Below are 27,819 nucleotides of genomic sequence, written 5' to 3' on the forward strand. Positions count from 1 at the left end.
CTACGGCTCCGCCCAATCGGGAATCCAAGAGGTACGAGCAATACGGCAAAAAGGTATTCTCCTCCCTGAGTTTGGGACTGCTGTCTTCCAACACCGCGTGCCTCTTGGGCCGCTACACCCACTCTCTGTGGGACGCGGTCGCGAACGTGCTGCCAGAATGCCCGGCGGAGGTCAAGGCTAAACTCGCCCAAACCCTTGCAGAGGGTCGAGATGCGGCACCTTATTCCATCCGGTGTGGGCTGGATACCACCGACTCACTGGGCAGGGCAATGGCAACGACAGTGACGATTCGTCGTCATGCCTGGCTGAGGTCCGCCAACTTTTCAGCCGATGTCCAGAATACACTCATGGACATGCCGTTTGATGGCCGTCGCCTTTTTGGCGACAAGGCAGACCATGCGCTTGAGCGCTTTAAGGACTCAAGGGCTACGGCCAAGTCCTTGGGCCTCCCGGCCCGCGCCAGCAAACGGGTGCCTTTCGTGGCCAAGGAAGGGGCGCCCCCACACTTGCTGCCAGCCACGCACCGCAAACTAATTTCCAACGCGGTGGCGGCCGTGAAAACCACCGTGGCGGCGGTCGGGGACAACAGCGAGGTCAGTCCACACCTACCCCTGCAGCATCCGCCTCAAAACCCTCCTAGTCTGTGCTTTCAGGCCCATTTGACGCCAGTGGGGGACAGGGTTCGCCATCACCTCCTCCACTGGCGTACTGTCACAATGGACAGGTGGGTGCTGCAAATAGTCCAAAGGGGCTACTCCCTCCCCTTCGAGGTGACCCCTCCAGCCATGCCACCGCAATTCCACAGCGTGTCGGGGAATCACTTGCGACTTCTGCAGGAGGAGGGAACGGCCCTCTTGGCCAAGGGGGCCATCGAGCACTTTCCTGGGCCAGAAGTAGGGTGTGGTTGCTACTCCCACTACTCTTTGGTACCCAAGAAGGGCAAAGGGGGCCTACGCCCTATCTTGGATCTACGGAACGTCAACGGCTTCCTCCTGAAGGAGAAGTTCAAAATGTTGACAGTGGCTCAGGTCTTAGCTGCCCTGGACCCAGGAGACTGGATGGTAGGGTTGGACTTGCAGGACGCTTATTTCCACATCCCCGTCCTGCCAGCCCAGCGCCGCTACCTGCGGTTCACGGTAGGCCACGAGCACTTTCAGTTTACCGTGCTCCCCTTCGGCCTTACCAGCGCCCCACGGGTGTTCACGAAGGTGATGGCGGTGGTCGCAGCTCATCTGCGCAGGTTAGGGGTTCAGTCTTCCCCTACCTCGACGACTGGTTGTTGAAGGCGGGCTCGCCCTGGACAGTCGTCAGCCACCTCCAGACGACGGCAGGCCTCCTGCACCAGCTGGGGTTCTCCATCAATGTGCCGAAGTCACACCTGTGCCCCTCCCAGAAGCTCCTCTTCATCGGAGCGGTTCTAGACTCGGCGCAGATTCGGGTTTATCCTCCCGAACTGCGTGTTCGGGATATTCAGGCTCTGATTCCAATCTTTCAGCCTTTATCCCGAGTCTCGGTCAGGTTGACGCTGCGGCTTCTGTGGCTGATGGCCTCCTGCATCCTTCTGGTGCATTACGCCCGATGGCGGATGCGGGCTCTGCAGTGGGACCTGAAGTTTCAGTGGGCCCAGCATCAGGGCAACCTGTCCGACCATTCCTGATCTCGGAGGGCACTGCGAAACAGCTGCAGTGGTGGCTCACGGACCGCGATTGGGTCAGCGGCAGATCCCTCTCCCTTCCCCAACCGGAGCATGTAGTTGTGACAGACGCGGCCTCCAGGGCTGGGGAGGCCACATGGGAGAGGCGGAGATCAGAGACCTCTGGTCTCCGGTTGAGTCCCGGCTCCATATCAACCTTTTGGAGCTTCGGGCGATTCGTGTAGCACTGAAGGCTTTCCTCCCCTCTGTCTGGGGGAGTGTAGTGCAGGTGTTCACGGACAACAACACTGCCATGTGGTACTGCAACAAACAGGCCGGGGTGGGGTCGTGGACCCTCTGCCAGGAGGCTCTGCGCCTCTGGCAGTGGCTGGAACATCAGGGCGTGACCCTGGTAGTTAAACACCTGGTAGGTTCTCTGAACGCCAGGGCGGACAAACTCAGCTGCCGGTGCATGATGGATCACGAATGGCGTCTGAACTCTGACGTGGCGCTAGGTCTCTTTCTGCAGTGGGGAGAGCCTTGGTTAGATCTATTCGCCACCGAGGAGAACGCGCAATGTCATCAGTTCTGCGCGTTGGAATTTCCAAGGCGGAACACGCTCAGAGACGCTTATTGTCGCAAGTGGAGTTGCGGTCTGTTGTACGCCTTTCCACCTATACCACTTCTGCCCAGAGTGCTGAGGAAGATCAAACGCGACCAGGCCCAAGTCATCCTTGTGGCTCCGGACTGGGCACGAAGGTACTGGTATCCCGAGCTACTCAGTATGTCAGTCGATCCCCCGGTTCGTCTGCCTCTTCAGGAGGACCTTCTGACACAGCAGCAGGGGACGGTCCTCCACCCGAACCTGTCCAGTCTCCACCTCCATGCTTGGAGATTGAGCGGCGACAGTTGAGGCCATTTGACTTGCCTCCTGAAGTCTGTAATGTTATTGTGGCAGCCAGGCGTCCCTCCACAAAGTCGGTATACGCCTGCAGGTGGAACAGATTTGTGGCATGGTGCACAGCAAAGGCTGTGGATCCTCTCTCTGCCCCTCTTTCTGAGGTTCTTCTCTTCCTTCTTTCTCTTTCCCAGTAGGGCTCTGCTCTGGGCACTCTCAAGGGCTACCTTTCTGCCCTTTCAGCCTTTCTAAGGCTTCCTGTTCAACCATCTTTGTTCAAGTCCCCTATTGTAACTCGTATTCTGAAAGGCATCATGCACATGTTTCCCCCTGTTCCGTTTGTGATGCCTCAGTGGGACTTGAACCTTGTTCCTACCTATCTGATGTGCGCTCCCTTTGAGCCACTTCACAACTGTACTCTCCGCCTTCTTACTCTGAAGACTGCTTTCCTGGTTGCCATCACCTCTGCCAAGAGAGTGAGTGAGCTCCAGGCTCTTTCATCCAAACATCCTTTCCTTTCTGCCCATCCGGACAAGGTTGTGTTGCGGACTAGACCCTCTTTCCTGCCCAAGGTTGTCACGGCCTTCCACATCGGGCAGTCTATCACCTTGCCCACCTTCTTTCCGCCACCGCACCCCTCAAAAGAGGAAGAGCAGCTCCACCGTCTGGACCCAAAAGGTGCGATTTCGTTCTATATAGATCGCACACGCCAGTTCGGGGTGGATGACCAACTCTTTGTTGGTTACGTGGGCGCTAAGAAGGGACGGGCAGTGCACAAGCGGACCATCTCTCGGTGGGTTGTCTTGTGTATCAAGGCTTGTTCCTCCTTGGCGAAGGAGCCTCCTTTTGGGCTGAGGGCCAATTCCACTCGGCCCACGGCGGCTACCACTGCCCTGGGCCGGGGAGTCCCCTTACAGGACATCTGTCAGGCAGCTACGTGGGCATCGCTGCACACGTTTGTAAGACACTACTGCCTGGACAGCCAAGACCGGAGGGATGGCTTTCTTGGCCGTTCCGTCCTCCAGGACTTTCTGGTGTGATTATTGGTTCGCAGACCCACCACCGGGTTGGTATTGCTGGGGTATCTATTCTAAGGTAAGGAATCGAATACTAACTTGTTTGATGAACAAGTTACTTACCTTCGGTAACCATATATCTGTAAGAAACAGTAGTTCGTATTAGATTCCTTACCGCCCCACCCATCCTCCCCGTTCTGCGAACCGATATCTAGGGTTAAGGTCATCCCCTTTCAGGGCCCTAGTTTCAATGGCCCAAGTGTTGGTTTTTAACATGGCTCTGCGTTTCTGGCGCGGAAAAGCTGTGTCTAAGAACTGACGTCAGCACGCGGAGGCAGCGTCTAAGTACTCCGACGACGTCATCACGACGACGGACGCGGACCCGCGGACGACGCCTACTGACGAGCAAGGGTACTGCTACACAAAAATTTCCGGATCCAGTCTGACGCCTGGGGATTTTTCTAAGGTAAGGAATCTAATACTAACTACTGTTTCTTACAGATATATCATTACCGAAGGTAAGTAACTTGTTCTATAGACTGAAACTATACAGGTAAACTTACAATGGGATCTCTTTGGTTACAAAGTCAGGCAATGAGAAATAGCCTACCTTCCCTGGGAACTTTTTTGGGCTGCATGCATCATGTCTTTGCACAGGGTACTGCTCTTACCACACTTGCACAGCATAAGAAAACCTAAACACACAGCACAAACTGTTTTATATACTGAACACATTTTACCTGATGAGGGTTATTAGTCACCTCTCCCAGAGGTGTGGCTATGAAGGCCTCCGTCTAGCTGCTGCTAACTGTCAATTTGTAACATGGTGAGGTTGAATAGCCACCCTACTGAATGTGTGTACACTTGTGTGCTCCCCTGCCCAGTAGAGCCTTGTGACCAGCTATTGCTAAGGTGTTGAGAAATAAAATCACACTGAGGGCCCAATTAAGACTTTGGTATGTGGGAGGGGTCCGCCACACTGCTGCCCCTCTCGCACACGCCAACGCTGTTTGAGCACTGCCTGCCAGATTACAAGTTTTTTTCGTGGGTGGCATGCGTTTCTTTGGCAGTCCCACAGCTGTGCCTCTGAAAAAGGGCACCGCAATAGGAGCGTCAAAGACAGTTCCTGCATGACATAGACTCTGCAGTCCATGCCGTGCCGGAACTGGGGTACATGCACACAGGAGCACAACATGTGCCCCCCTGCATGAATCTCATGGCCCTAAAAGCCCCCCTTTGTGTCTTCTCCGCCACATTTAATATGCGTGATGATTTTGCTGTGGCACCGCCGAGCGTATTAAGAGTTTCCTCTCCGCCACAGTTTTCATGGCGGGCTCACAACCGTGGCGGAGAGGAAACTCGTAATTTGCTTAGCGATGCCGCTGCAGCATGCAAAGCATAATGCGGCCTCAAGACCACCACAACACCGCCAGGGATCTTTGATCCATGGCAGTTGTGGCTGTCCTGCCGCCCACCTTGTAATAGTGAATAAAGTGAGCAACCCAGTAAACCTTTGGGGGCTTGGGTGAAAGATAAAAATGGGTAAAGTAGCCTCCAAAGGAGTTTATTTTCAAAATTAAATTTGATTGTATAGATGAATTTAGGACAGGTCACTTAGTTGTCCTTAATGAAATCAATTCCAATGAGTTAAATCAAGTGACATATATCTCAAACTACCAAAACATAACAATACTTCACATTAAGACAATAGTTAACATAAAAACAACAACCAGTAGACATGTGTATAAGCAAAAAGGTAGATTTTATCAAAGTTAAATTTTGCAGGGAAAAATACAATAAACCAAAATGTACAGAGTGACGGCAGAGATTCCCCGCTACTTGAACTTTTAGAAATTCAACAGATCGTTCATTACTTGACGATTGCGTTATCATACCGCGATTATTTTGACGTGTGTTATGAACAAGGAGATCATTAATTCTCTTCCTTTTTCGCTACTTTGAAGCTTACAGATTCATTTCCACGCATTACCCGAGCCCCTGCAAAAACTTCGATAGGTGGTCCTTGAACTAAGATTGAATAATCACTACTACTGAAGCCACCAAAGTTTAAAGCTATAAGATACCTGCAGTGATTCTCGCCTCCGGGGAGTTACAATATTAATTTGTATTGTCCTGATGATGGTCTTAGCGAGTTACCCATAGAGACCGAAACGTCGACCTTCAGCTTTATCCGAAAGAACAATTTGTTTACATCTGTATTCTGGATAAGCTTTCCACTGGCTATACAGAGAGTCTGATTAATTTTCTGACACTTGTCCTGTATTCCTGTGTTGCACATTTTGGTTTATTGTATTTTTCCCTGCAAAATTTAACTTTGATAAAATCTACCTTTTTGCTTATACACATGTCTACTGGTTGTTGTTTTTATGTTAACTATTGTCTTAATGTGAAGTATTGTTATGTTTTGGTAGTTTGAGATATATGTCACTTGATTTAACTCATTGGAATTGATTTCATTAAGGACAACTAAGTGACCTGTCCTAAATTCATCTATACAATCAAATTTAATTTTGAAAATAAACTCCTTTGGAGGCTACTTTACCCATTTTCACCTTGTAATAGGGCAGTTGGACTGCAGGTGCGGGGGTAACCACTCTGCCACCTTTGATACGCCATAGTCCTAATCAGACCCGAGTACATCCAGTGGTTTCACAGGTTTTGAGGTTCATTGTGGTAAAAATCCTTGATCAAACAAAAAGAGGACAAAATTGAACAGCTGCCAGTTTTGCTTTTTCCCTTGCTTTAAATAACTTGTTTTTGTCTTTCTTCCAGCATGCCCGAGCACATGGCTTTCAGCTCCTCTAAATTCATACTTTTCATAGTTTTCAGCAGTGGTGAACAATGCCAGTGTCCATGACTGTAAATGCCAGTGGGTTTGTTACAGTGCGGGTGCTGTCCACCTCCTTTACCAAAGAGCTGTTGCCTGACTCCTCGTGCATGTGGCATTAAAAGGAGCGATCAAACATTTTATTAAGCAGTAGTTGAAAGTGCAGTTGTTGAGATGCAGTGTATTTTAGTTTCTAGATACCCTCTAGGTTTTGTATGTGTCAATCTGTTCTTCCTTGAATGTGCACATTAAGATAGTTGCTTCAAAGTGGATATTGGCCATCACAGATACTTTTCAATTCTCCAGCGCTGGATCTTTGTGGAGTCACATGCTTGAATCCTTTCCAGTCATTGAGGCGGAAGCCTCTTAGACAAACGCCGAATAATTCAAGCATGCAAGTTCATCAAGATACCAACGCTCGAGAAGTGCAGTTACAGGTGAGCAGTTTATTTGTTTAAATGTTCTGAATTTGCTGTAAAGTCATTGGAGTGTTTCAGGTAGTACTGTTCCTTGTGTTTTAATGTTTCGGTAGAAACATTGAAAATAAAAAGGATATGCTTAATAAAATTGTCAGCTCACTTTATTTTTTTATTTTTTGTTTCAGTTTTGGACGATGAAGATAGTAACAACATCACTGTAGGCTCCCTTGTAACTGTCTTAATCACATTAACGAGGAAAACAATGGCAGTAAGTCCTGTTTGTATTCCCAGCTTAAACTTTTTAAGGAAATTAGTTATATTAATCTTTGTACAGATGAATGATACTGTTTTGGCATGTAAACTCAACTTCCGGCAATACTAACATACTATTTTTAACATTAAAATTATTTTTTAAATAAGTTTAAACCAACTAAATTGGCACAGGATGATTTATGTTTAAAACTATACTCTCTCTTAATTTCCAGTATGGAGTTAGTTTATTTGCAGTCGATTCATGTTTCTGGTGATAGATATAGTTAATGTCTTCCATCTTTATGCTGATGACATTTAAGAGTATCATTCTGTAATAATTTTGCAACGTGCTGTTGAAGAAATTGTAGTGTGAAATTGGATATTACTGTTAGAGTAGGCTTAATGGTTGCATGCAAAAAAGTGAGGCTTGTGATAGTTTCAGGTCTTAGTCTTATTTTAATTTTACCTATTTGGTAAAACAAAGACGGAACAGTTCACTTGTATGGACATAAATGTTTTATTTTAGTTGAAGAGTGAGGGCATTTATGCTTTACAAAGTGTCATCTAAAATTTGTGTCTGCACAGATGTCAAACAATGCTCACTTGCTCACAAAATGTTTCTAGGCTGAGCGTAGATTTATTTAGCCTACAGTAGAGTAACTATCTTAAAGACATTGCTGTAAAGAATGTGTCTGACCCATTCTTTTGTTTGGAGCATTTTTTAACAAAGACCAAAGGCGGGCGCATTGCTCCGCCCATGGCCTATTGGTGGAGGTTACCCGCACAGCCGACATCTGTTTTGCATTACCGTGCCCAGACTCGTGCGCCATAATGCAAAACAGATGGCCTGCTCCCTCACACAAGCGCGCTCTCGCGGCTTGTTTTACCTTCCAGAAATGTAATTGCTTTTAGGGAGTGCTGGAAAGTCTTAATTGTAAGTAGCGGTAAAAGATACAAACTTGTTTTTTAATTACGTGTTTTTGTAGCGTTCATCTTCTATGCACCTTAAACAGAAATGGGAACCTGTGTCATCCGTCGATCGTGTCAAATCGGTGCTTGTTTTAAGCGCATTGGATGCATTAGTCCACTGTGGACTTTCAACGCTGTCGATACCGCACCCTGTTGCCACAGACTCCCAGACAGTATAAGCTCGAACAGCGAATCCACTGATTGAGGGTCTTGAGCCCCTGCCGTGTGCCGTAGTCTGTCAGCAAATTCTCAAGGAGGGTTAATCCCCTGCCAATGGGGATGTTAATGTAACCCTGTGAATTGCAAGGAGGCGCAGGGCGGAAGCAGCGTTCTGACCGGGATGCCTGTACACAAATTGAGAGGTATGGCAAAAAAGACATGCAGTGCCAAGAAGTTGATAGGCAGCGGCGCTGCTGCAGCATACCAAAGCTAACACACAGTGAACTGTACATTTCTAGATAATTTGTTTACACTTGAATTTTTTTTAAAACACACAGGAACTTAGTCTTGGTCTGTTTTATAATAGTCAGTAAAAACTATTTCCGGTCTTGTATGTGCTTTTACCTCCCGAACAGCAACTCTCATTCTCTTTCAGTTTAAACGCCATCAGGACGAAATTGAGATGGTTTTAGTGCCTGACATCTTTTTCTTCTCTTGTCTAGTTTGGTTATCCGGGTGCACTTCAAGGTGTATGTGTGCGCGTGCTTCACCTCCCAAAAAGCATACTTTCATCCTTTCCCAGTTAAAACGTCTTCGGGACGAAAATGAGGTGTTTTTAATGCATGTTATCTTTTAATTTACTCTTTCGTCTAATTGGGTTACCCGAGTGCACTTCAATGTATTTGTGTGTGTGCGCATCTGAGCAGTCTGATGAAAGCAGGTTGTCACATTTACAATGCAATAGGTCTTGCTTTTGCGAGAGTTTATGCTATTGGCATTGTAAATGACAATGCCTTTTATTTATTTGTTTAAAAAACCAACACATTGATAAAAGGCATTGTAATCTACAATGCCAATAGTTCAAACTCTAGTAAATGCGAGACCTATTGCATTACAAATGCTTGCTTTAATTTGAAGTTGTCCTGCATTACATATTCACCTAGGAGAGATGACTTAATCGCCCTAGCATAAGCAACTGAGTGGGTTTGTTCGAACATTGCTTTAATTGCATTCATAGTCTTCTGCCAGCACAGGAAAGAGATTAACTTGTTTTCCCAGTACATGGACACCATTTTACAGCTACGCAGTCTAAGGTGTGCCTAAGAATTATATGCTGAAATGCAAACGTTTCAAGGTGTTTTCAACTGCGAAAAACAGTTCTCGCATCTGTATCGGTATGTACATTCTTATTAATTAAGTGCTGCCTGACTTTTAACATGCACGTGAGCACCATAAAAGTTAACATTTCCACTGCAGTTCATTCATAATTATTACATTTTTGGGTGCGTTTCCTGGACAAAATGCAGTGGTAAAAAAACCCATATTTCTTGTGAGTCCATGGAATATAGGAAATAGTTCATGGATCTCTGGTGAAATGTAGATTTCAATATCAAAATGATAATTACAACCACCAGACTACTCTGCAAAGCTTTACCTTTGTCAGGGTTTCGATTTTACCGTCCTTGCGGGGTCTACTTATGCAGCAAAAACAAAATTATGCAGTGCATTCTCTGCCAGTTCTATTTGTATCTAGTTGAGCTAGAAATGTTTTTGTGAAATATGCAGATTATGCTAATTATGTGCTGTTAGAACTGGGATTTCTGGTTGGCTAAGGCTTACGCCAAAGTCAGGCAGAAACCACCATTCTAGTCAGGGCAACGGAGGCACACGCCAAGATAACCCCTGCTCACCCCCTTGGTAGCTTGGCACGAGCAGACAGGCTTATCCCGGAGGCAATGTGTAAAGCATTTGCGCACGCACACAACAGCAACAACATCCTAGGCACACCACAAAAGGATCTCCACACAAGGTTATATAAAAATAACTTTTGTATTGTCAAAACACATCAGATAGTAATCACACAATATACATTGTGCCAACTGGCACAGGCAATATTCACACAGGATTATTTACAGGACAGGGCCACATGGACCACTGTCAGAATCAACACTTAGCAGAAATAGCACTTCTAGAACATAGAGTAAGTGTAGCACCAAAATAACAATTATAGACCACAACCAGTAATCACTGGTAACAGGTAGGTACACACTACGCAATACTAATAACCATAGGCCTAGATCACGCATGGACACACAACCTCTCTAATATAAACTATACTAGGCAAAACACAACCACCTAAGAATAAAATACATTTAGGGGTATGGGTCAGAAGCATTACACATGATGCATAAAACCATTCAGTGGTGTAGGTAAGACACATAATGCATAAAACACATTCAGAGGTGTCACAGGCATAATGGCCTAGCCCATTACGCATAACTCATATTTAGGCCTAACCAGTAAAAATACAGTAGGCAATATCTCACTAGTCTAAACACATTAGACTCTCCCCCTAAGCATAACTCACATTTAGGGGCGTGACTCACCGTGAAGTAAACTCTCACTAACATAAACCTACATAGGTAAAATAACCTCATAATCATAGTAACCTCACTTTGCGTAAAAATCACATTAGGCAATTACCATTCTAAGCATAGTAAAATCACATTGCGCAGAAATCACATATCAGCCCCCTGGCCAACTGGCCATCCAAGAAGGGGCTCAAATGCCCTGTGTCCAGAATGTCAGGGCGCGCTGCCATGCAGCGCCAGTCAGGGGTGCGCCACAGGCGCAAACCTAAACGTTGCAGCTGCCCACTAAGTGCTGGGCAGCTGGGAACAGCAACAGGGCCTACACGTTGCAGCTGGCACTAAGTGCTGCGCAGCTGTAGCCGGCCTGGCACCTCCGTGCCATATCCGTCCCACACAGGGACTCTCTCAATTTGCGCCTAAACGGTGCAGCTGACCACTAATTGTTGGGCAGCTAGAGACAAAACTGCGACAGGGCTCTCACTAGCCCCCTAGAACAAATCGGCGTCATCTGTTGGAGCCACACAGGCTCTACATTAAAGGTGCCCCACGGAGCCGTCTGGCTCTGGAAACTAATGGGGGCGAGGGAGCCACCTAGGCTCTTACTACACTCTAGCCCCCTAGATCTGGGAACCACTTGGGACGGTGGAGCCATCTGGCTCTAAAACAAACATGCCCCCAGGGAGCCTCATGGGCTCTAGACAACGTTGGGATGGGCCACTGCCATCCGGGGCCGCCCTAAATGCACCACCAGGAAATATGCCCCTAACCGGGAAATCACGGGCCTTCTAGCCCAGGGAACAATTCTCCCCACGTTGGAGCGGTCCACTGACACACGGAGCCGCTCTGACGTACCTCGCACCGGCACCACAATAATTCATCGGCTCCCTCGTGGAGCAGAAACAGAACTGCCCCCGCATTACCCGGCCCAGCCCTGACTCACTGGACCTCGCGGGACTTCTCTGCCAGGGCTCCCTCCAGGACACGGGAGCCCCACAACGCCTCCGCTCTTCCACCATGCGGCATCGTCATCTTCGGCAAAGGGGTGAGCGCTGAGCCAATCCCACCACGGCTCTCTGGGCGAGCCCCTCCTGACGCGGTACTGCTCCCGTCTGGGCCAATCCCAGCGCAGTCTCACTGGGCGAGCCTCCAACAGTCAGCCAATGACTGCGCTGCTTCTCCGTCAGGCCCCCCCGCCCCCAGAGTGAGCCAATCACAGCGCGGTCGCTCCGAGGCTGATCGCTGGCCCGGGCCGATGGCGGTAATTCTTCGAGGTGCAAAACGAGGGGTAGGCTCCCTCGGTGCATAAATAAAATATAAATGGCGCTATCAAAAGGGGTGGCACCCTCTTTTTAATAAAATATAAATACGGGCATGATGCAGGGTAGGCTCCTGCCAACGCAAACCTCGCAAAAGGCGGGGTGGCCATCCGTAATGAAAAAAAACAATAATTCAACTACGGGCATAATGCAGCAACAGCGCCCAGCGCTGTAAGAGTTAAACAGCGCTCCCAGAGAGAAATAAAGACCTCACCAGGATAGCATTGTTTTAAAAGTAAAATACAGCGTTACCATGCTGCCAAAGGTCCTGGCAAGACTAGCAGCCATCAGAAAAGGTCCCATCAGTCCAGGAGGAATAAAGAGGGAGCAAAACAGCTCAACAAAGAAGAGTCCACCAGCATCCAGGGGCTGGGCAGGGCCCAGGGAGGCAAGCCTTCCCCTGGGCCCAAGCAGCAGCACGCCGCTGGTTGATTCCAGTCAGAAACAAGAACATTTTCATAGTGTCACAGCACGCTTTTTATACCCAAAATCCTTTGTCTAGCAGGGTGCAGGCAGTGTGAGAACCAGCTACAACTGGTTATGGGGAACTCCTTTCACTGGCCAGGCTAGGGACATCAGACGCACCACAGGGGGTGGAGCCAGCATTGTGGAGGGAAAACCCAGCCCTATTCAGGTCCCAGGTGTACCCCTCCCTCACATCAGCATGCAAATCACTCCATTCACCACCGGGGCAGGCCCCTCCAGACTCTTGGAGCCAGGCTCACCAGCCAATCACACGCCAGACACAAATTACACAAACATGCAAACTTCTAGAAGTGGCACTTCCACACTAGGGAGGGCAGGTCACTCTTACCACACACACAGAGAGCTCACACACTTTACACTGTACCACAGTGAAAAAGTGTGCAGAGACCTAAAATCACTAACACCAGGTCACAGAAACCGGCTAGGCAAAAGCAAAAAAGTTTCGGGGTGAACCTGCCAAAAAAGGGCCAGGTCTAACATGCGCCTTGAGGCTAGAGACCCTCATGGGTGAGTAGCACGCTTTATAAACCCCTGATTGATTGAGTGATAGTATGTGGCAAATGGCATAGTCAGGCTGTTACTTAAATCCACCGGCCTTCCCCATTGTCGCTATTTTACCGAATATTTATTCATGAAAGAAACTAGAAAATCTGCTTCCTGTCAGTATCCATTTTTAAGAAAACTGCATTTTACAAGTTCATTACCCTAAAATAAACATGTAATAAAAAAAAGCACATAACGGGTAATGTGTAATATGGTCATATATTGCAGTCGCAGGTTGCCCTTTGGTCCCTTGGTTTATAATGTAACCAGAACCAGATGGCAATATTGGATGATATCGCACAATTACCTGTTATCTTCCACTGAAGTACTTTCTGCTGTACATTATAAGGATGTGGCAAGTCATGCAAGGGCTCTGTGACCGTATAGAGAGGAATAATGTCGGTGGACCACTTCCTTCATAGAGACTTCGAACACTGATGCAACTTGCAATATTATTTTAAGGCACAACAAAGGATGCTACCATTCCCTAAAAAAGCCTAAATCGCTAGCCTCTTCTACATGTGAATGAGTAAAGTTGCAAATATGTGGAACAGTGTTCTCCAACCCTTTCCGTAGTGAGAGCTACTTCTGATGAGTGAAAATTATCGTGAGCTACTGAAGGCTAAACAACTGGCACATTTTTATCAGAATCCCCCACACCCATCTTCATTGACTTTAAGCCCACTGTCCATAGAGCTACTGTGTTTTGAAGAAAATATTTTGACTAGGGAAGGTTTCTCCAACCATTCGATTGCAACCTACCAGTAGCTCGCAGGCACCCTCAGAGTACCTCATAGCCTTCTGTATGTTTTTTAATTAGCACAAGGTCCAATTTTCCTTTTAAAGTTAAGTGAAGGCTGTGTTTATTTTATAATATAATCATCAGGTTGCAGATAAGAGGGCCTGATCATGAGCAGCGCTCAGTCAGATTTATGTTCCAGACTGGGGCACAGAGGTGAAGAACTGAAGCACTGGGGTATTTAACTCTTAAATACAAGTCCTTGCCAACTCCGTAATGGAGCGCGAGAACAGAATGATGTTTCTGAAAGCTTTTAAATGGGAGGAAATTAAAAAGGATAGCTACTGTTCGAGGCTTATGAGCTGCAGTTTACACACTGTGCATAGATCACCATCTGGTGTTGGGCTTGGATGTTTGCACTTTGTTATTGTCCTGGAAAAGTCTTTGGAAGTCACGAGATAAGTGACTCCTCCTGTGGACTATAGTGCGCATGGGCATCGACTCCATCTTCAGATTGTTTTTTTCCACCATCTGGTTCGGATGTACTTGTAGCGCTCCGGTTCGGATGTACTTGTAGCTCTCCAGTTCGGAACCGTTACTGATTCTATTTTCGATGCGCAATCCTTCACCCTTTCACCGGTATTGTCTCGATCGTGATCCCAGTCGACGTACATCTCAACAAATTTGAAGTCCTCGATTCCAGTCGTCGAAGAGGGCCTTCGAGCCTACTTGGGCCTCGGCATCTGGCTCATGGAAAGGAATCCTTTCAAGAAGTGTCCTCAATGTGGGTCGAAGTTCCCCCACACCGATCTGCATGAGCTTTCACCGTAGCACGAGGCCAGAGACTGTGAAGCTTGTGCCTCCTTCTGCTCCAAAAAGACCATTCGAGATTGTCGAGCTCGAAGAAAAATGGCTCGCTCCTCGACTCCAACTAGACGACATCTCCCAGGATGGTGTTGATGTACCAGAACAGGAGAGCGACGAACAAATTCTGGGCAGCGAATCCGAAGTGGAGGAATTCAACATCCAAGAAATCACTCCTGCGCAGCGGGTCGTAAGATCGTAGACTTCAACCCCCTCCTTACAACATCGTAAAAGCCTTCGGTCACACCTTCTCCTTCGGACTCAGGTGCACACCGACACACTGCTTCCAATGCCCTGCCCCTGACCCGTCAAAGAAGCCTATTAAGTCTTCAGACGACTTGTGCTTGAGCCAGCCTGCTGTCGGTACCGAAACACCGGCACAGAAAAAGAAACAGTCTTCATCCTCATTGCCGATTGCTGCTTTCACATCTAAGCACTCTGCAAGCGAAAACCACCGGCACGAACCATCAAAGCATTCGATATCAAAACCCGGAGGCACCGTACCAGCCGGTAAAGCACCACAAAACTGTACCGGAACCGGTGCCTCATAAGTCTACCGAACCGAGAAAGTCTGTGCCGAAAGAGCAGCCTACGCCACAAGAGCTTTTTATACCAGATACAAAACAAAACAAAAGACTCTTGTCAAGGACCCCAAGACTGGTCAACTCACCCTCAGTTAAAAGAAGAGACCTTTGGATGCACCTGCACTAGCCCCACCACCTAAAAAGAGGGATATTGCTACATCTCTCCTCAGGGTCCCTTCTCCACCACCTCCTCCACCACTTCCTTCTCCTTCTCCACCTTCTCCTTCTCCTCCACTTCTCCTTCTCCTCCACCTCCACCACCACATCATTCTCCTACACATCTCCACCAAGGAACGATGATGATACTTCTAATGAAGGAGACGGGGCACATGAGGAACCACTAGGGGAATCATAGTTCACCTTCTTCCCCTGACCTCTGGGATGATTAGAATACACCTAATGTGCCTAATGTTCCACAGGATGACATATAAACCCTCTAGGCCTTCCCCTCCAGAGGACACAATAGGTTTTAACCAGCTTCTTCACAGAGCTGCTCAGTACCATGGGGTTAGCTTACACATAGACCCTGTGGAAGAGGATTTCCTTATGGACACTTTTGACACCTCACAAAATGCCACCTCTATTTTACCAATGCTAAAAGGGGTAATTAAGCATCCACCAGAAGTATTTAAAGATCCTGTGCGGGCTAGAGTTATTAACCCCAGGATCAACAAAGTATAAAGCTGCTCCTGGAGACCCAGTCTATATTAAGGGCCCCGTGCCATTAGACTCACTAGTAGTCTCTAATGCCAGAAAAAAGGCCAACTCCCAAACATCTGGAGATGCTCCACGCCCTGATAAAGAATCCAAGCTCTTAGACACCTCAGGCAAAAGAACAGCGTTACATGCAGCTAATATTTGGCGTATCGCCAACACTCAAGCTCTGTTGGCCAGGTATGATGGGGCACATTACCACGAACTAGAAGCCCTATTACAACACCCACCTAAAAATATAAAAAACAGGGCCAATGATCTTATACAAGAGGGTAAAATAATTACTAACATCTCCATTCGTTACGCCCTGGATGCAGCTGATATCGCCTCTAGAGCAGTCAATACAAGTGTACTTTTGCGTAGACATGCGTGGCTACGCATTTCAGGTTTTAAACCAGAGGTATAAACTGCTATTTTAAATCAGTTTTTTGACCAAGAGCATTTATTTGGTCCTAATGTAGATTCCTCATTAGAAAAAATGAAAAAAGACACAGACTCAGCCAAATCAATGGGAGCCTTGCAATCGCAAGCTCCCAGACGTTCTTTTCGTCGCTCATTTTACAAAGGCACCTCCAGAGGCTACTCCTCTGACAACCCTACTACTTCTTACAAAGCTCCCACCCAGTCTACGTTTACCTGAGGTTACCAAAGAGGTGGTTACAGAGGCAATAACAATAAGGGAAGAGGCAAAACCAACAACACCAGGTCTGCCTCCACCCCTACCCAACGCAATCCTATATCAAAATCTGGAATTGCAAGGTGGATTGTAAAGTGCATTCAAATTTGCTATAAAAAAGCATTCTGATAGATACATCTGCCGTGTGGATTCCTCACCTTGTGAATATCCCCTGCGTCAGCAACATTCGGAAATTCTTTCATAGCTTCGCGCCGACGTGGAACCAGACGTCATAGAGGCACGACATCGCTCGCGACTCCGCTGACGTCTCCGACGCCTATAATAGGCCCACGACGGCGTGAGGACATCAGTTCCCTTTTTTCTGCGTCGTCAACGCTAACAGTTTTCTGGGATCATCTGTAGCCTTAGCTGTAACTTTGTTACTTGCTATTTGTTTCTAGTCTCTTGTCTTCTCTTTCTTTCGACATGTCTTCGAAGAAGACCGGGTTTAAGGCCTGCGGAGAATGTAACAAGGTGATGTCCATCACAGATCCGCATGAATGCTGTTTGTGGTGTCTGAGCTCCGACCACGACGTCGAGGACTGGCAATCCTGCAGGAAGATGACACCAAAGGCCCTCCGGGAAAGGGAAGCAAAACTTCTCGTTGCCAAGTTTAAAGAAGGAAAAGAAAAGAAGAAATCAAGATCGCGGACTCGACGCTCGAAGTCAAGGTCTCGCTCGAGGTCGCGATCGGATTCGTCCTCAGCCCATGCTTCAAGGTCTTCGAGGAAGAAGCATAAAGAGAACCCATGAATCCCGACATCGGTCGAGAAAGGAGTCGGTTTCCAAGCCGAAGTCGCAGGTGAAGCTGGTCGAGAAGGTGGTTTCTTCGGCTTCGGAGGAACAGGAGGCTGAGGCGTCGCATGCGAATTCACCGAGTTCGCCGAAGCAGAAAGCTGTTCCATCTCCGGACCCATCCCATCCTTCAGGTCGGGAGGATGAAGGTGAGGAGGAGGTGGTTGGAGAGGGAGAGGCTCCGCTGCCCGAAGGTCTGACGACTCCGGTGCACCAGCCTGAAGAGGAGGTCGACGTCACATCGACTCCGTGCCCTCGAGATCCGCCTGGGGGTTCGTATCCAGCCTTCCCAGGTCCAGGTCAGGATCCTTCGCATTTTCTGAATGCGATATTCGGAATTTATTCAAGGGCTATGTATCCCTCTGGGGCTCCTGCTGGTCCTATGGGTCCGATGGCATATGGTGTGGGTGTTCCTCAATCCTATGCACCTGCGCCCTTTATGCCGGCTCAGACGCTGCATTGGCATTATCCGAATCCGGCGAGTGCCTCTACCCCGAAGCCTTCGACGCCGAGGTCGGCGTCTCCGATTCCGTCGACGCCAATCCCTTCATCTTTGAAGCCGAACCCTGATCGACGTCGTGGATCTCTTCTTCGTCCGACGTCGGGTACGACTCCGGCACCGGCTCCGTCGGCTTCGATTGTGAAGCAAAGATCGAGGCGTGAGGCCCGGAGGTTGATGGAGGAGGAAAGATATCGTGAGGAGAATCTGGAGGAAGGCGAACTACAGGATTCTGAGGATCCTTTTGAGGACCTTTCTGTTGCTAGTGGCCTGGAGCTGTCACCTGATTGGGACCTTGCTTCGGTTTCTGATGAACCCTCAAGGGATGTGACTCCTTATCATGTAGTGATAAAGAAGGCTGCGGGCTTGTTGAACATTGCTCTTCCAACTGCAGAATTTAAATCTAATCTGCTCACGGAGGTCCTTCATTCACCTTCATCAGTGTCTGAACCATTGTTGCCTTTTAATGATGCCTTAAAGGATCCAATTTTGGAGGTTTGGAAAAAACCTGTTTCGGCTCCTGCTGTGTCTAGGGCAGTAGCTAGGAGATATAGGACAGCTCCTGAGGACCCGGAGTTTTTATCCTCTCATCCTCTACCAGAGAGTTTGGTGGGGCAGGCTGCATGTTCCAAAAGATCTACGGGTGCTTTTCCGCAGGTCCCAGCGGATAAGGAGTCGAGAAACAGGATCAGGCTGCTAAGAAGGTTTTCTCTTCTGCCAGTATGGCTTTGAAATCCACAAATGCTACCTGCTTGATGGGGCGTTACATCCACGCTCTTATGGACACTGTGAAGCAGTTGGTGCCCAAGGTGCCTGAGGAGAGTAGGAAAGACTTCCAGGAGGTAATCTCCAATACTCAAGCTGCAGCAAGGCAGGTTATTCAAAGTGGATTGGACACGGCAGACTCTGTGGCTAGGGTCATGGGTTCTTCCGTAGCCACAAGAAGAGCTGCATGGCTGAAGTCAAGTGAGTTTTCCACAGATGTCCAGGCGGCATTGATGTATCTTCCATTTGACGGGTCTGTATTGTTTGGCAAAAAAGCGGACACTGCCTTGGAACGCTTTAAAGACAGCAGGGCGACTGCGAAGTCGTTGGGCCTTCAGTCCAGGGGCACTTTTGGTAGACGTTCAGAGGATTTGGCAGATCTTCTTTTCGAGCCTATAAGTCAACCCAGCCATTAAAGAAATGGGGTAACCCTGAGGTACTGGACCTGGGTATTGTACTAATATAAACAAACAAGTACCCGCGCATGCCAACAATTTACACACTCCCTAAGGTGCACAAACGCTTAGAAGACCCACCGGGGAGACCCATTATTTCAGGGTGTGGTTCCGTTTTGGAACCATTATGTAAATATATTGATATATTTCTAAAACCTATAGCGATCTCCACTCCCACCTACTTACGTGACACCACGGCAACTATACAGTTGGTGGACGGACTCCAGTATGATCCGGAAACCAGCCTGCTTGCAACAATGGACATCACTGTCCTATACACTAACATTCCTCAGCAGGCAGCATTAGATTGTATAGAGATTGTTTTGAACCGCAGACCGGCCCCACATAGGGTCCCTACCGAGTTTATTCTAAATTTTTGATTAATTGCTTATAAGTCAACCCAGCAGCAGCCGCAAAACACGTTGTATAGATCTTATAGAGGCAAGCAGAGGTCCCGGGCTCGGCCGTAACGCTTCCTCCTCCTCCTCCTCCTCCTCTTCCCCTTCCCAGCCCCCAGCCTCCGCAGCAAAGCAGCCCTAGATCCGCCATTCCGGCTCATGTGGGCCCAGTGGGGGGCCGGCTTACCCATTTTCTTCAAGATTGGGAATTGATAACATCGGATCTTTGGGTTCTAAATCTTGTAGAGAATGGGTATGCGCTTCCTTTTCGGGAGTTTCCCCCAAATTATCCTCCTTGCCAGGGTTATTGTTCGGAGGACCACCTGCTTCTCCTGCAGGAAGAAGTCCTGGCTCTGTTTCGAAAAGGTGCAATAGAGGTGGTTCCAGAGCAGGAGAGGGGTCAGGGATGCTACTCCCGGTATTTCCTGATCCCCCAAGAAGGATGGCAGGCTTTGGCCGATTCTGGATCTCAGGATCTTGAACCTTTACCTGAAACAGGAGAAGTTCAAGATGCTCACCCTTGCTCAGGTTCTTCAAGCGCTGCTGGAAGAAGACTGAATGGTGTCGCTCGACTTGCAGGATGCGTATTTTCATATCCCAATCCTGAAGTCGCACAGAAAGTATCTCCGTTTCACGGTTGGGTCGCAGCACCTCCAGTTTGCAGTCCTTCCTTTTGGTCTTACTACTGCGCCTCGAGTCTTTACCAAGGTGATGGCTGTGGTGGCAGCACATCTCAGAAGGTCAGGGATACCTGTATTCCCGTATCTGGACGACTGGCTGATCAAAGCGGAGTCGTCTGAGAGAGTGCTCCATCATCTGCAGTAGACAACCCAGTTGTTGTATAGGTTGGGTTTTTCGATAAATGTACCCAAGTCTCACCTGGTGCCCTCCCAGCGCAACCTGTTCATAGGTGCGGTACTGGACACTACTGTATGTCGTGCATTCCCTCCTCAAAGGATTCGCGACATACAGGAAATGATTCCTTTGTTCTTCAATGGAGCGGTCGTTCCAGTCCTGAAGGTCCTTCGCCTGCTCGGTCTGATGGCTTCTTGTATTCTATTGGTCAACCATGCACGCTGGCACATGAGGGCGCTCCAGTGGTGCCTCCGCAGGCAGTGGTATCAGCACAACGGAGATCTCAGGGAGTCAGTGAGGATCTCCAGAGAAGCTGCAGCGGATCTATCTTGGTGGAGCGTGGGAGGCAATCTGTCGCAAGGAAAGCCTTTTCAACTTCCTCCATCGGTGGCCACGGTAATAACGGATGCATCCACTCTAGGGTGGGGTGCTCATCTGGGGGATCTGGAGGTCAAGGGTCTTTGGTCTCCAGAGGAAAGGTCGCTTCATATCCACCTTCTAGAGTTGCGGGCCTTCCTCCCTTCCCTTCGCGGTCGGTCGGTTCAGGTCCTTACGGACAATACGACCGCGATGTGGTACATCAACAAGCAGGGAGGAGTGGGGTCGCAGTGTCTCTGTAGAGAGGCTCTGCGTCTCTGGTCCTGGGTTCAGGACCATCAGATTTGTCTGATGGCGAATCATCTGGCCGGGGTACAGAACGTTCGTGCAGACAGTCTCAATCGGCAGTTTTCGGCCGATCACGAGTGGAGGCTTCATCCGGAGGTGGTTCGTCACGTCTTTCGGACGTGGGGGGACTCCTTAGGTGGACCTGTTCGCCACTCTGGAGAATGCTCACTGCCCGTTATTCTGCAGTCTCCAGTATCCGATGCAAGGGGCCTTGGGGGACGCGTTTCAGTTGAGTTGGGAAGGACGACTCCTTTACGCGTTTCCTCCCATACCTTTGATTCCTTGGGAAAATTCGCCAAGACCGGGCCCAAGTGATTTTGATTGCCCCGGATTGGCCAAGAAGGGTTTGGTACTCAGACCTTCTCAACCTCTCCTATCACCCGCCGCTCCGTCTCCCTTTCAGGGCAGATCTCCTCTCCCAGATGGAGGGGCAGGTTCTACACCCCCACCTCCAGACCTTACACCTTCATGCCTGGAGATTGAACGGGGCAACCTGAGTTCTTTTTCTCTCCCGCCTGACGTGGTGGATGTCATCTTGTCAGCCAGGCGTGACTCCACAAAGTCCATTTATTCATGTAGGTGGTCTAAATTTGTCACTTGGTGTGGAGAGAAGTCTTTAGATCCTTTGAGAGCCCATTTATCTGATGTTCTTCAGTTTGCTCTTTCTCTGGCTCGACAGGGGCTTGCTGTTGCCACAGTGAAGGGCTATCTTTCTGCGCTGTCGGCATTTCTCTGCATGCCTGACCAGCCGTCTCTTTTTAAGTCTCCTGTTGTTCTTAGGTTTTTGAAGGGCCTCACAAATAAGTTCCCTCCTTCTCCTTTCATTGTGCCTCAGTGGGACTTAAATCTTGTTTTGACCTTTTTGATGGGTGCTCCCTTTGAGCCTCTCCACAAATGTCCTATGAGGCTTTTGACCCTTAAGACAGTTTTACTCGTTGCAATAACCTCGGCAAGGAGGGTTAGTGAGCTTCAAGCTCTTAATTCCAAGCCCCCATTCCTGTCCATTCATGCTGATCAAATGGTTCTTAGGACCAGGGCTGCTTTTCTGCCTAAGGTGGTAACTCCTTTCCACCTTGGTCAATCTGTTACCCTCCCTACCTTTTATCCTCCCCCACACCCTTCCAAAGAGGAGGAGAGGTTGCACCATCTGGACCCCAAGAGGGCGATGTCCTTTTACTTGGACAGATCTAAAGTCTGTCGGCTGGATGACCAGCTCTTCATTGGCTTTGCTGGCTGCAAGAAAGGAAGAGAGGTCCATAAAATAACTTTATCAAGATGGATTGTCCTCTGTATAAAGATCTGCTACTCTTTGGCCGGTAAGGAACCTCCAGAGGGTATAAGGGCTCATTCTACAAGTGCTAAGTCGTCTACCTCAGCATTAGCTAGAGGTGTTCCTGTTGAGGATATTTGTAGGGCGGCAACTTGGTCTTCCCTCCACACTTTCGCGAAGCATTACTGCTTGGATTCTGAGGTGAGGAGGGACGGCCACTTTGCACGCTCTGTCCTTCAGGATTTCCTGGTTTAGAAGAGTGGACACCCTCCTCCGGGAGTGGGGACTGCTGTGGGACTCTATTCACAAGGTGAGGAATCCACACGGCAGATGTATCTATCAGAAGAACAAGTTACTTACCTTCGGTACCGCTTTTTCTGGTAGATACAATATCTGCCTGTGGATTCCTCACTGACCCACCCGCCTCCCCGTTGTTCACTCTTCTATGCCAGTGTTTCTATTATGTATTTATTTAATTGTCAAATGTTATATTGCATTTACTTCACACGGTGTGTGTTACCTTGATATTGGTACTGCGTATACTGTGTTTATGTCTACTGTCATTGGTCCGTCCGTGTGCCTCGAAGGCACGGAAAAAAGGGCGGAACTGATGTCATCACGCCGGCGTGGGCCTATTATAGGCGTCGGTGACGTCAGCGGAGTCGCGAGCAATGTCGTGCCTCTATGACGTCTGGGTCCACGTCGGCGCGAAGCTACGAAAGAATTTCCGAATGTTGCTGACGCAGGGGATATTCACAAGGTGAGGAATCCACAGGCAGATATTGTATCTACCATAAAAAGCGTTACCGAAGGTAAGTAACTTGTTCAAACGTACCTTAACTATTCCACCTAAAGCCCACTCTACAAGAAAAATAGGGGCTTCAATGGCTTTCTTAGGGAACATTCCCTTAGATGACATCTGCAAAGCAGCTACATGTTCTACACCACACACATTCACAAAACATTATTGCGTAGATGTGCAAGCAAAGCAACATGCTAGTGTGGGCCAAGCTGTACTCAAAACATTATTTCAAACAACTGCAACAGATACTGGTGGTCGCCGCTAAGGTACTGCTATACAATCTACGCACAGTGTGAAATCTGTAGCTCATATGCCTCGAACGAAAAATGATACTTACCAGTATCCATTAGTTCTTGGCATTTAGAGCTGCAGAGTTACACCCGCCTCCCCGGCTCTCTATCTGTTCCAGTATTATCTTATTTAGATACAGCCTACACTGGCATCTTTTCTGTTTCTCACAAAACGCCATCATTTCCCTTACTGGCAAAAAAACAATCTGAAGATGGAGCCAATGCTCATGCGCACTATAGTCCACAGGAGGAGTCACCTACCTCGTGACTTCCAAAGACTTTTCCAGGACAATAACAAAGTGCAAACATCCAAACCCAATACCAGATGGCGATCTATGCACAGTGTGCAACTCTGCAGCTCTACATGCCAAGAACAGATGCATACTGGTAAGTAGCATTTTCCTTAATGATTGAGTTAACTTTATTTAAATGTTCTCTAAAAGTTTTACATTTACGAACAGCAGGCCGCTTGCTCACAGTGGCTAGGAGATACTATGCCATATTTATAGCTGGAAAATGCTGTTTTTTTTTTATGGGATAAATTTAAAGTGATGAAAATGATTTCTATGTAACAAAGTCTTAATGTCTTTATCAGCTCTCAATTAGGCCAATTACGTCTTTGTTTTATAAAGCATGTTTGTTCACTTTAAGTTCCTCCCAATTAAACAAATGGCCGTATTTTTCGGTTATAAATCTGTACTGGTTCTATAGGCCACTGGGAGCAAGATGCCTGGCATTTGTAAATGTGACACTTGGAAATGTGAGAAACTTTAAATGATGAGTTTTATGGAATCCATATAAACATAAATTTAACTTTTCTCTATAATTTTCTCCCATTTCAAATTGGCTCCTTAACACAAAACAGTGTCTTGCGCCTAGTGGTTAGTAGATACGGTGGCATATTTATAACTCAATAATACATTATTTAAGTGACAGAAATGTTTTCCTTATTATGAACATATTTGCGGAACAGGTTTCTGCGTTTGAAATGGGAGAAATTGAAAATGAAAAGTTAACTTTGTAAGTTAGACGCTGAGGCGGTTGGAACCAGCGGTGGCGGACCCTCCATTGTTGGAAGCCAGAGGAGCAGTGGTTATCGCCTGGCCCCTGCAGCCACACTGACAGGTCTGGGGTCTCCCGTAACAAGCCTTGCTCAAGCCCTGAAGTGTGGCGCATGAACCAACACACCTCCTGCTGCCCACTACTGTTTTTGTAGAGGTTGTGGCCTAACTAATGGCCTTCACGATTCACAATTTCAGAGACCTACTTCACCCCGCCCACCCGAGGAACAGGGCACCAGTGGGCTGGCGGTCCTCTTCCTCAGGTGTGTATGCCAAGTCCTGTGACCTCCCTTGCCCTTGTGACCTTTGATAAAATTCTCAATTATCCAGTGGAGACACATGCCTAATCCTGTACCACTGGCTGTGACCTTACAGTGCTCATGATTAAAGGACATTAGCATGATCAGTACGTTTATAATAAAATCCCAAGCCAAGCCCCCCATGACCTTATCACCAGGCAGAGGACATTTTTTGTGAAGGAGATCCACACAGCGGGAATCTCGGCCAGTATTCCTTCCTGCCACCATCACTGGAGCCCCCAGCCTACCTAATCTACTTTGGGACAGCTTTGCCATACCCTGTCTCATCTACCCCAGGGCCGAAATGCTAGAGGCTCATTATAGGGGCCTGAGCCGCCAGAGGCCTTATAAGCACAGTCCTCGTTGACTTGCAGGTTGCACACCACAAGCACAGTATTAGGGCAGATTTTGGATGGGCTGTGGTTGGTGCAGAGTCTGGTGATGGCCATCTTGTTTACGGAGAGTTGTATCTCCAATTCCCCCCACCACCACCACGGGCCATCAGCAGCCATGGGAGACATGGTAGGCATGCCAGTGTTGCTCTCTGCGTAAGGAACTCTGGGTCTCCAGACGGGCTGCTGGGCCATCTATGTAGTGCCAAACTGCAAGCGTTTTCTACAGTCCGCGGCGCCTGACAGAGACCCAGCTGGACCAGCTACCCTTAAGGCATTGCTCCCCAGTTGGAGGGCCACGGATTGACTGTCCCCAGGCTGTTGGTACCCAGACCCCACCATCTGTCAGTCATTTACAGGGACATGCATAAGGGAACAGAACAAACATACATTGATCACCTCATCTTGTCTGGTAAAGTTTCCTTGGTGCTACTCTAGCCGCAAAGTTGGCAGATATTGCATCGTTATTGATCTCGTCTATAAACATTATTTCGTAGCACTACAGCAAATTGTTGGGGAGAAATCTGCAAACATCATACAAAATCTGAATATAAAAAGTGGAAGGGGGAGGGAGGGTAGACATAAATGCTTTCAGAGTAAATTTGTTTAGGTGGTAATGCAGTTATGTAATACGTAGAAGCAGAGTCGGAGATATCCGATCCTGTGTGAGGGAGCCCATATGTGATAGCGCTGCAAGACGTAGGGGGGGTTAGCACTCAGCGTGAATGGGGAAGGGTTCCGAAACTGGTGAGGCAGCGCTATGGTCTTGAGTGGGGAGAAGAGAAGGCGTCGGAGAGCTGGGCTGCAGAGCGAGTAGGTAGGAGTGGTATACATGCCCAAATGTCCTTGGGACGGGAAGTGGGGGGGCTGCAGTCTGGAGTATGTTTGCATGTCGCAGTAGGTCATGCTCCGGAGCCATGCCTCCTTTGTGGGGCGAAGCCGATCTCCCCAATGTACTGCAATTTTCTTCTTAGCTAATAATAGGCCGATAGCTGCGAATCTGCGGTAGCAGATCGGGATGTCTGAGACAATGCCCAACAGGGCTGCTTGGGGGACGGTGCGAGCGTTGTGGAGATTCTGATTGAAATACAGATGCCCAATAGGAGGAGATCATGGGCAGGTCCATGTTATGTGAGCAAAATCGGCTCAAGGCACGTGGCATTTGGGGCATTTCAAGGATTTGGACGGGTCATACCTGGCCAGTTCCACTGGGGTAACCTAGGATCTGTGGACAAATTGAAAATGTAGAAGTTTGTGGCGATGGTTAGGCGATACAAGTTTAATTTGTGCACAGCTGTGAGCCCAGTTTTTGTCAGAGAGTGGATGTCCCAGGACTTACTCCTATCGTACACCTGTTTCAAAGCCATACACAAGTGATAGTTTAGTGATCAGGTGCGAGCCGTTGTAGTCTGTTATGAGAAGTGTGAGAGGCGGAAATTCCACGAGGATAGATATTACTGCACGTATGGTGCTGTTCAGAGTAGTGAGAATGATTGTGTCCATATAAGATAGTTCTGTGTGATGGGATATGTCAAGCAGTGTCATATGTTCGTCTGGGGAAAGGTCACCAAAGGTATTGAGGCACACAATTTCTGCAGGGTGCATAGCATCAATCTCTCGGAGGTTAGGAGAACCACCGGTTGTGGGGTAGCTGTAATTTAGAGGGGTGCAAGGAGTCACATTCCAGCAGTCTGCTGAGTTTGTGCCAGGGCCCAGCACGTAGTGCAAAGCATTTGAACATCAATGGGGTCCAGTCGAATGCCTTGTGACAGTATAGCGTTGACCGGTATGGGGTCTGCTAAATCCTGCTCACGTTTATTGTAGGGTACACGGGCATCGGGATGGAACATATAATATGAAAACTTAGCCTGTGCCACTAGATTGTACAAGCAGAAGTCTTGAACCACAAATTTGCCACGTTTTTTAGGGGAACGTGAAAGTGTCCCTTGCTATACGTGGCCTGTGGCCAGCCCACAGCAAACTGAGTAACTGGCCACATGGCTGTGAGAAGAATACTTTCGTCAGTGGGATGGGTATGTTTACATAAAGATATAAGAAGTGGGGGAGGACATTAATTTTGATGAGGGCTATGCGCCCGGCCATGGAGAGCGGTAGGCTGACCTAGCCCTTCACCTGGGCAGCCAGTTTATCCATGGCAGGGTCAGAATTAAGGCAAATGATTTGGTCCTTGTTTCTATGAAATGTGATCCCCAAATATCTGGTGGTATCAGCCACCCATCAAGGGGGCATTCACTGAGCAGGGGAGTTGTTAAAGCCATCAGTGGAAAATCTCTGGTTTATCCCAGTTTATACGGTGGCCCGACCGGTCTCCAACCAAAATGGGCGATCCTAGATTTTCGGCGCTTCTTATATCCTTTTATAAATAAACCCATCCCACTGACGAAGGCGTTCTTCTCGCAGCTCCCTTTCTGTTTCACTGCTTTTTCACACACTTTTCCCATACTCGCAATTTTGTTTGTGATGGCTCCGCGTTTGGCGCAGAAAAGTTCTCCGAAGAAAACTGGCGTCAGCTCGCCGGGGTGGGGCTTATGTGACCTCGCTGACGTCACTTCCGCAGATGACATCAAGGCGGAGTAACGTGGTACCGCCCCCGGCACGCAGAGATGCTGTGGCAAGGATTTTTCCGGATCCAGTCTCACTTCTAGGGATAATTCTACGTTTAGGAATCTGCGGCTAGAAGCGTCTCTGCCAGATACATAGTTTCCGAAGGTAAGTAACTTGTACATTAAGGAAGGGCCATTCAAGCGAGTTGAATGCATTCTC

General features: G+C 48.2%; 1 protein-coding gene across 1 annotated transcript in view; it reads left to right on the top strand.

Annotated features, from left to right (window-relative positions):
- Positions 1-27,819, top strand: part of SEC63 (SEC63 protein translocation regulator) — a 611,233-nt gene that overhangs the window by 409,436 nt on the left and 173,978 nt on the right. The window contains exon 14 of the mRNA XM_086926685.1: positions 7,000-7,082. Coding sequence (XP_086782811.1) covers positions 7,000-7,082 — 83 coding nt within the window. The remainder of the gene's footprint in view (positions 1-6,999; positions 7,083-27,819) is intronic.

The sequence above is a fragment of the Lissotriton vulgaris genome, chromosome 6 (genome assembly GCF_964263255.1).
Source record: "Lissotriton vulgaris chromosome 6, aLisVul1.2, whole genome shotgun sequence".
Lineage (NCBI taxonomy): Eukaryota > Metazoa > Chordata > Amphibia > Caudata > Salamandridae > Lissotriton > Lissotriton vulgaris.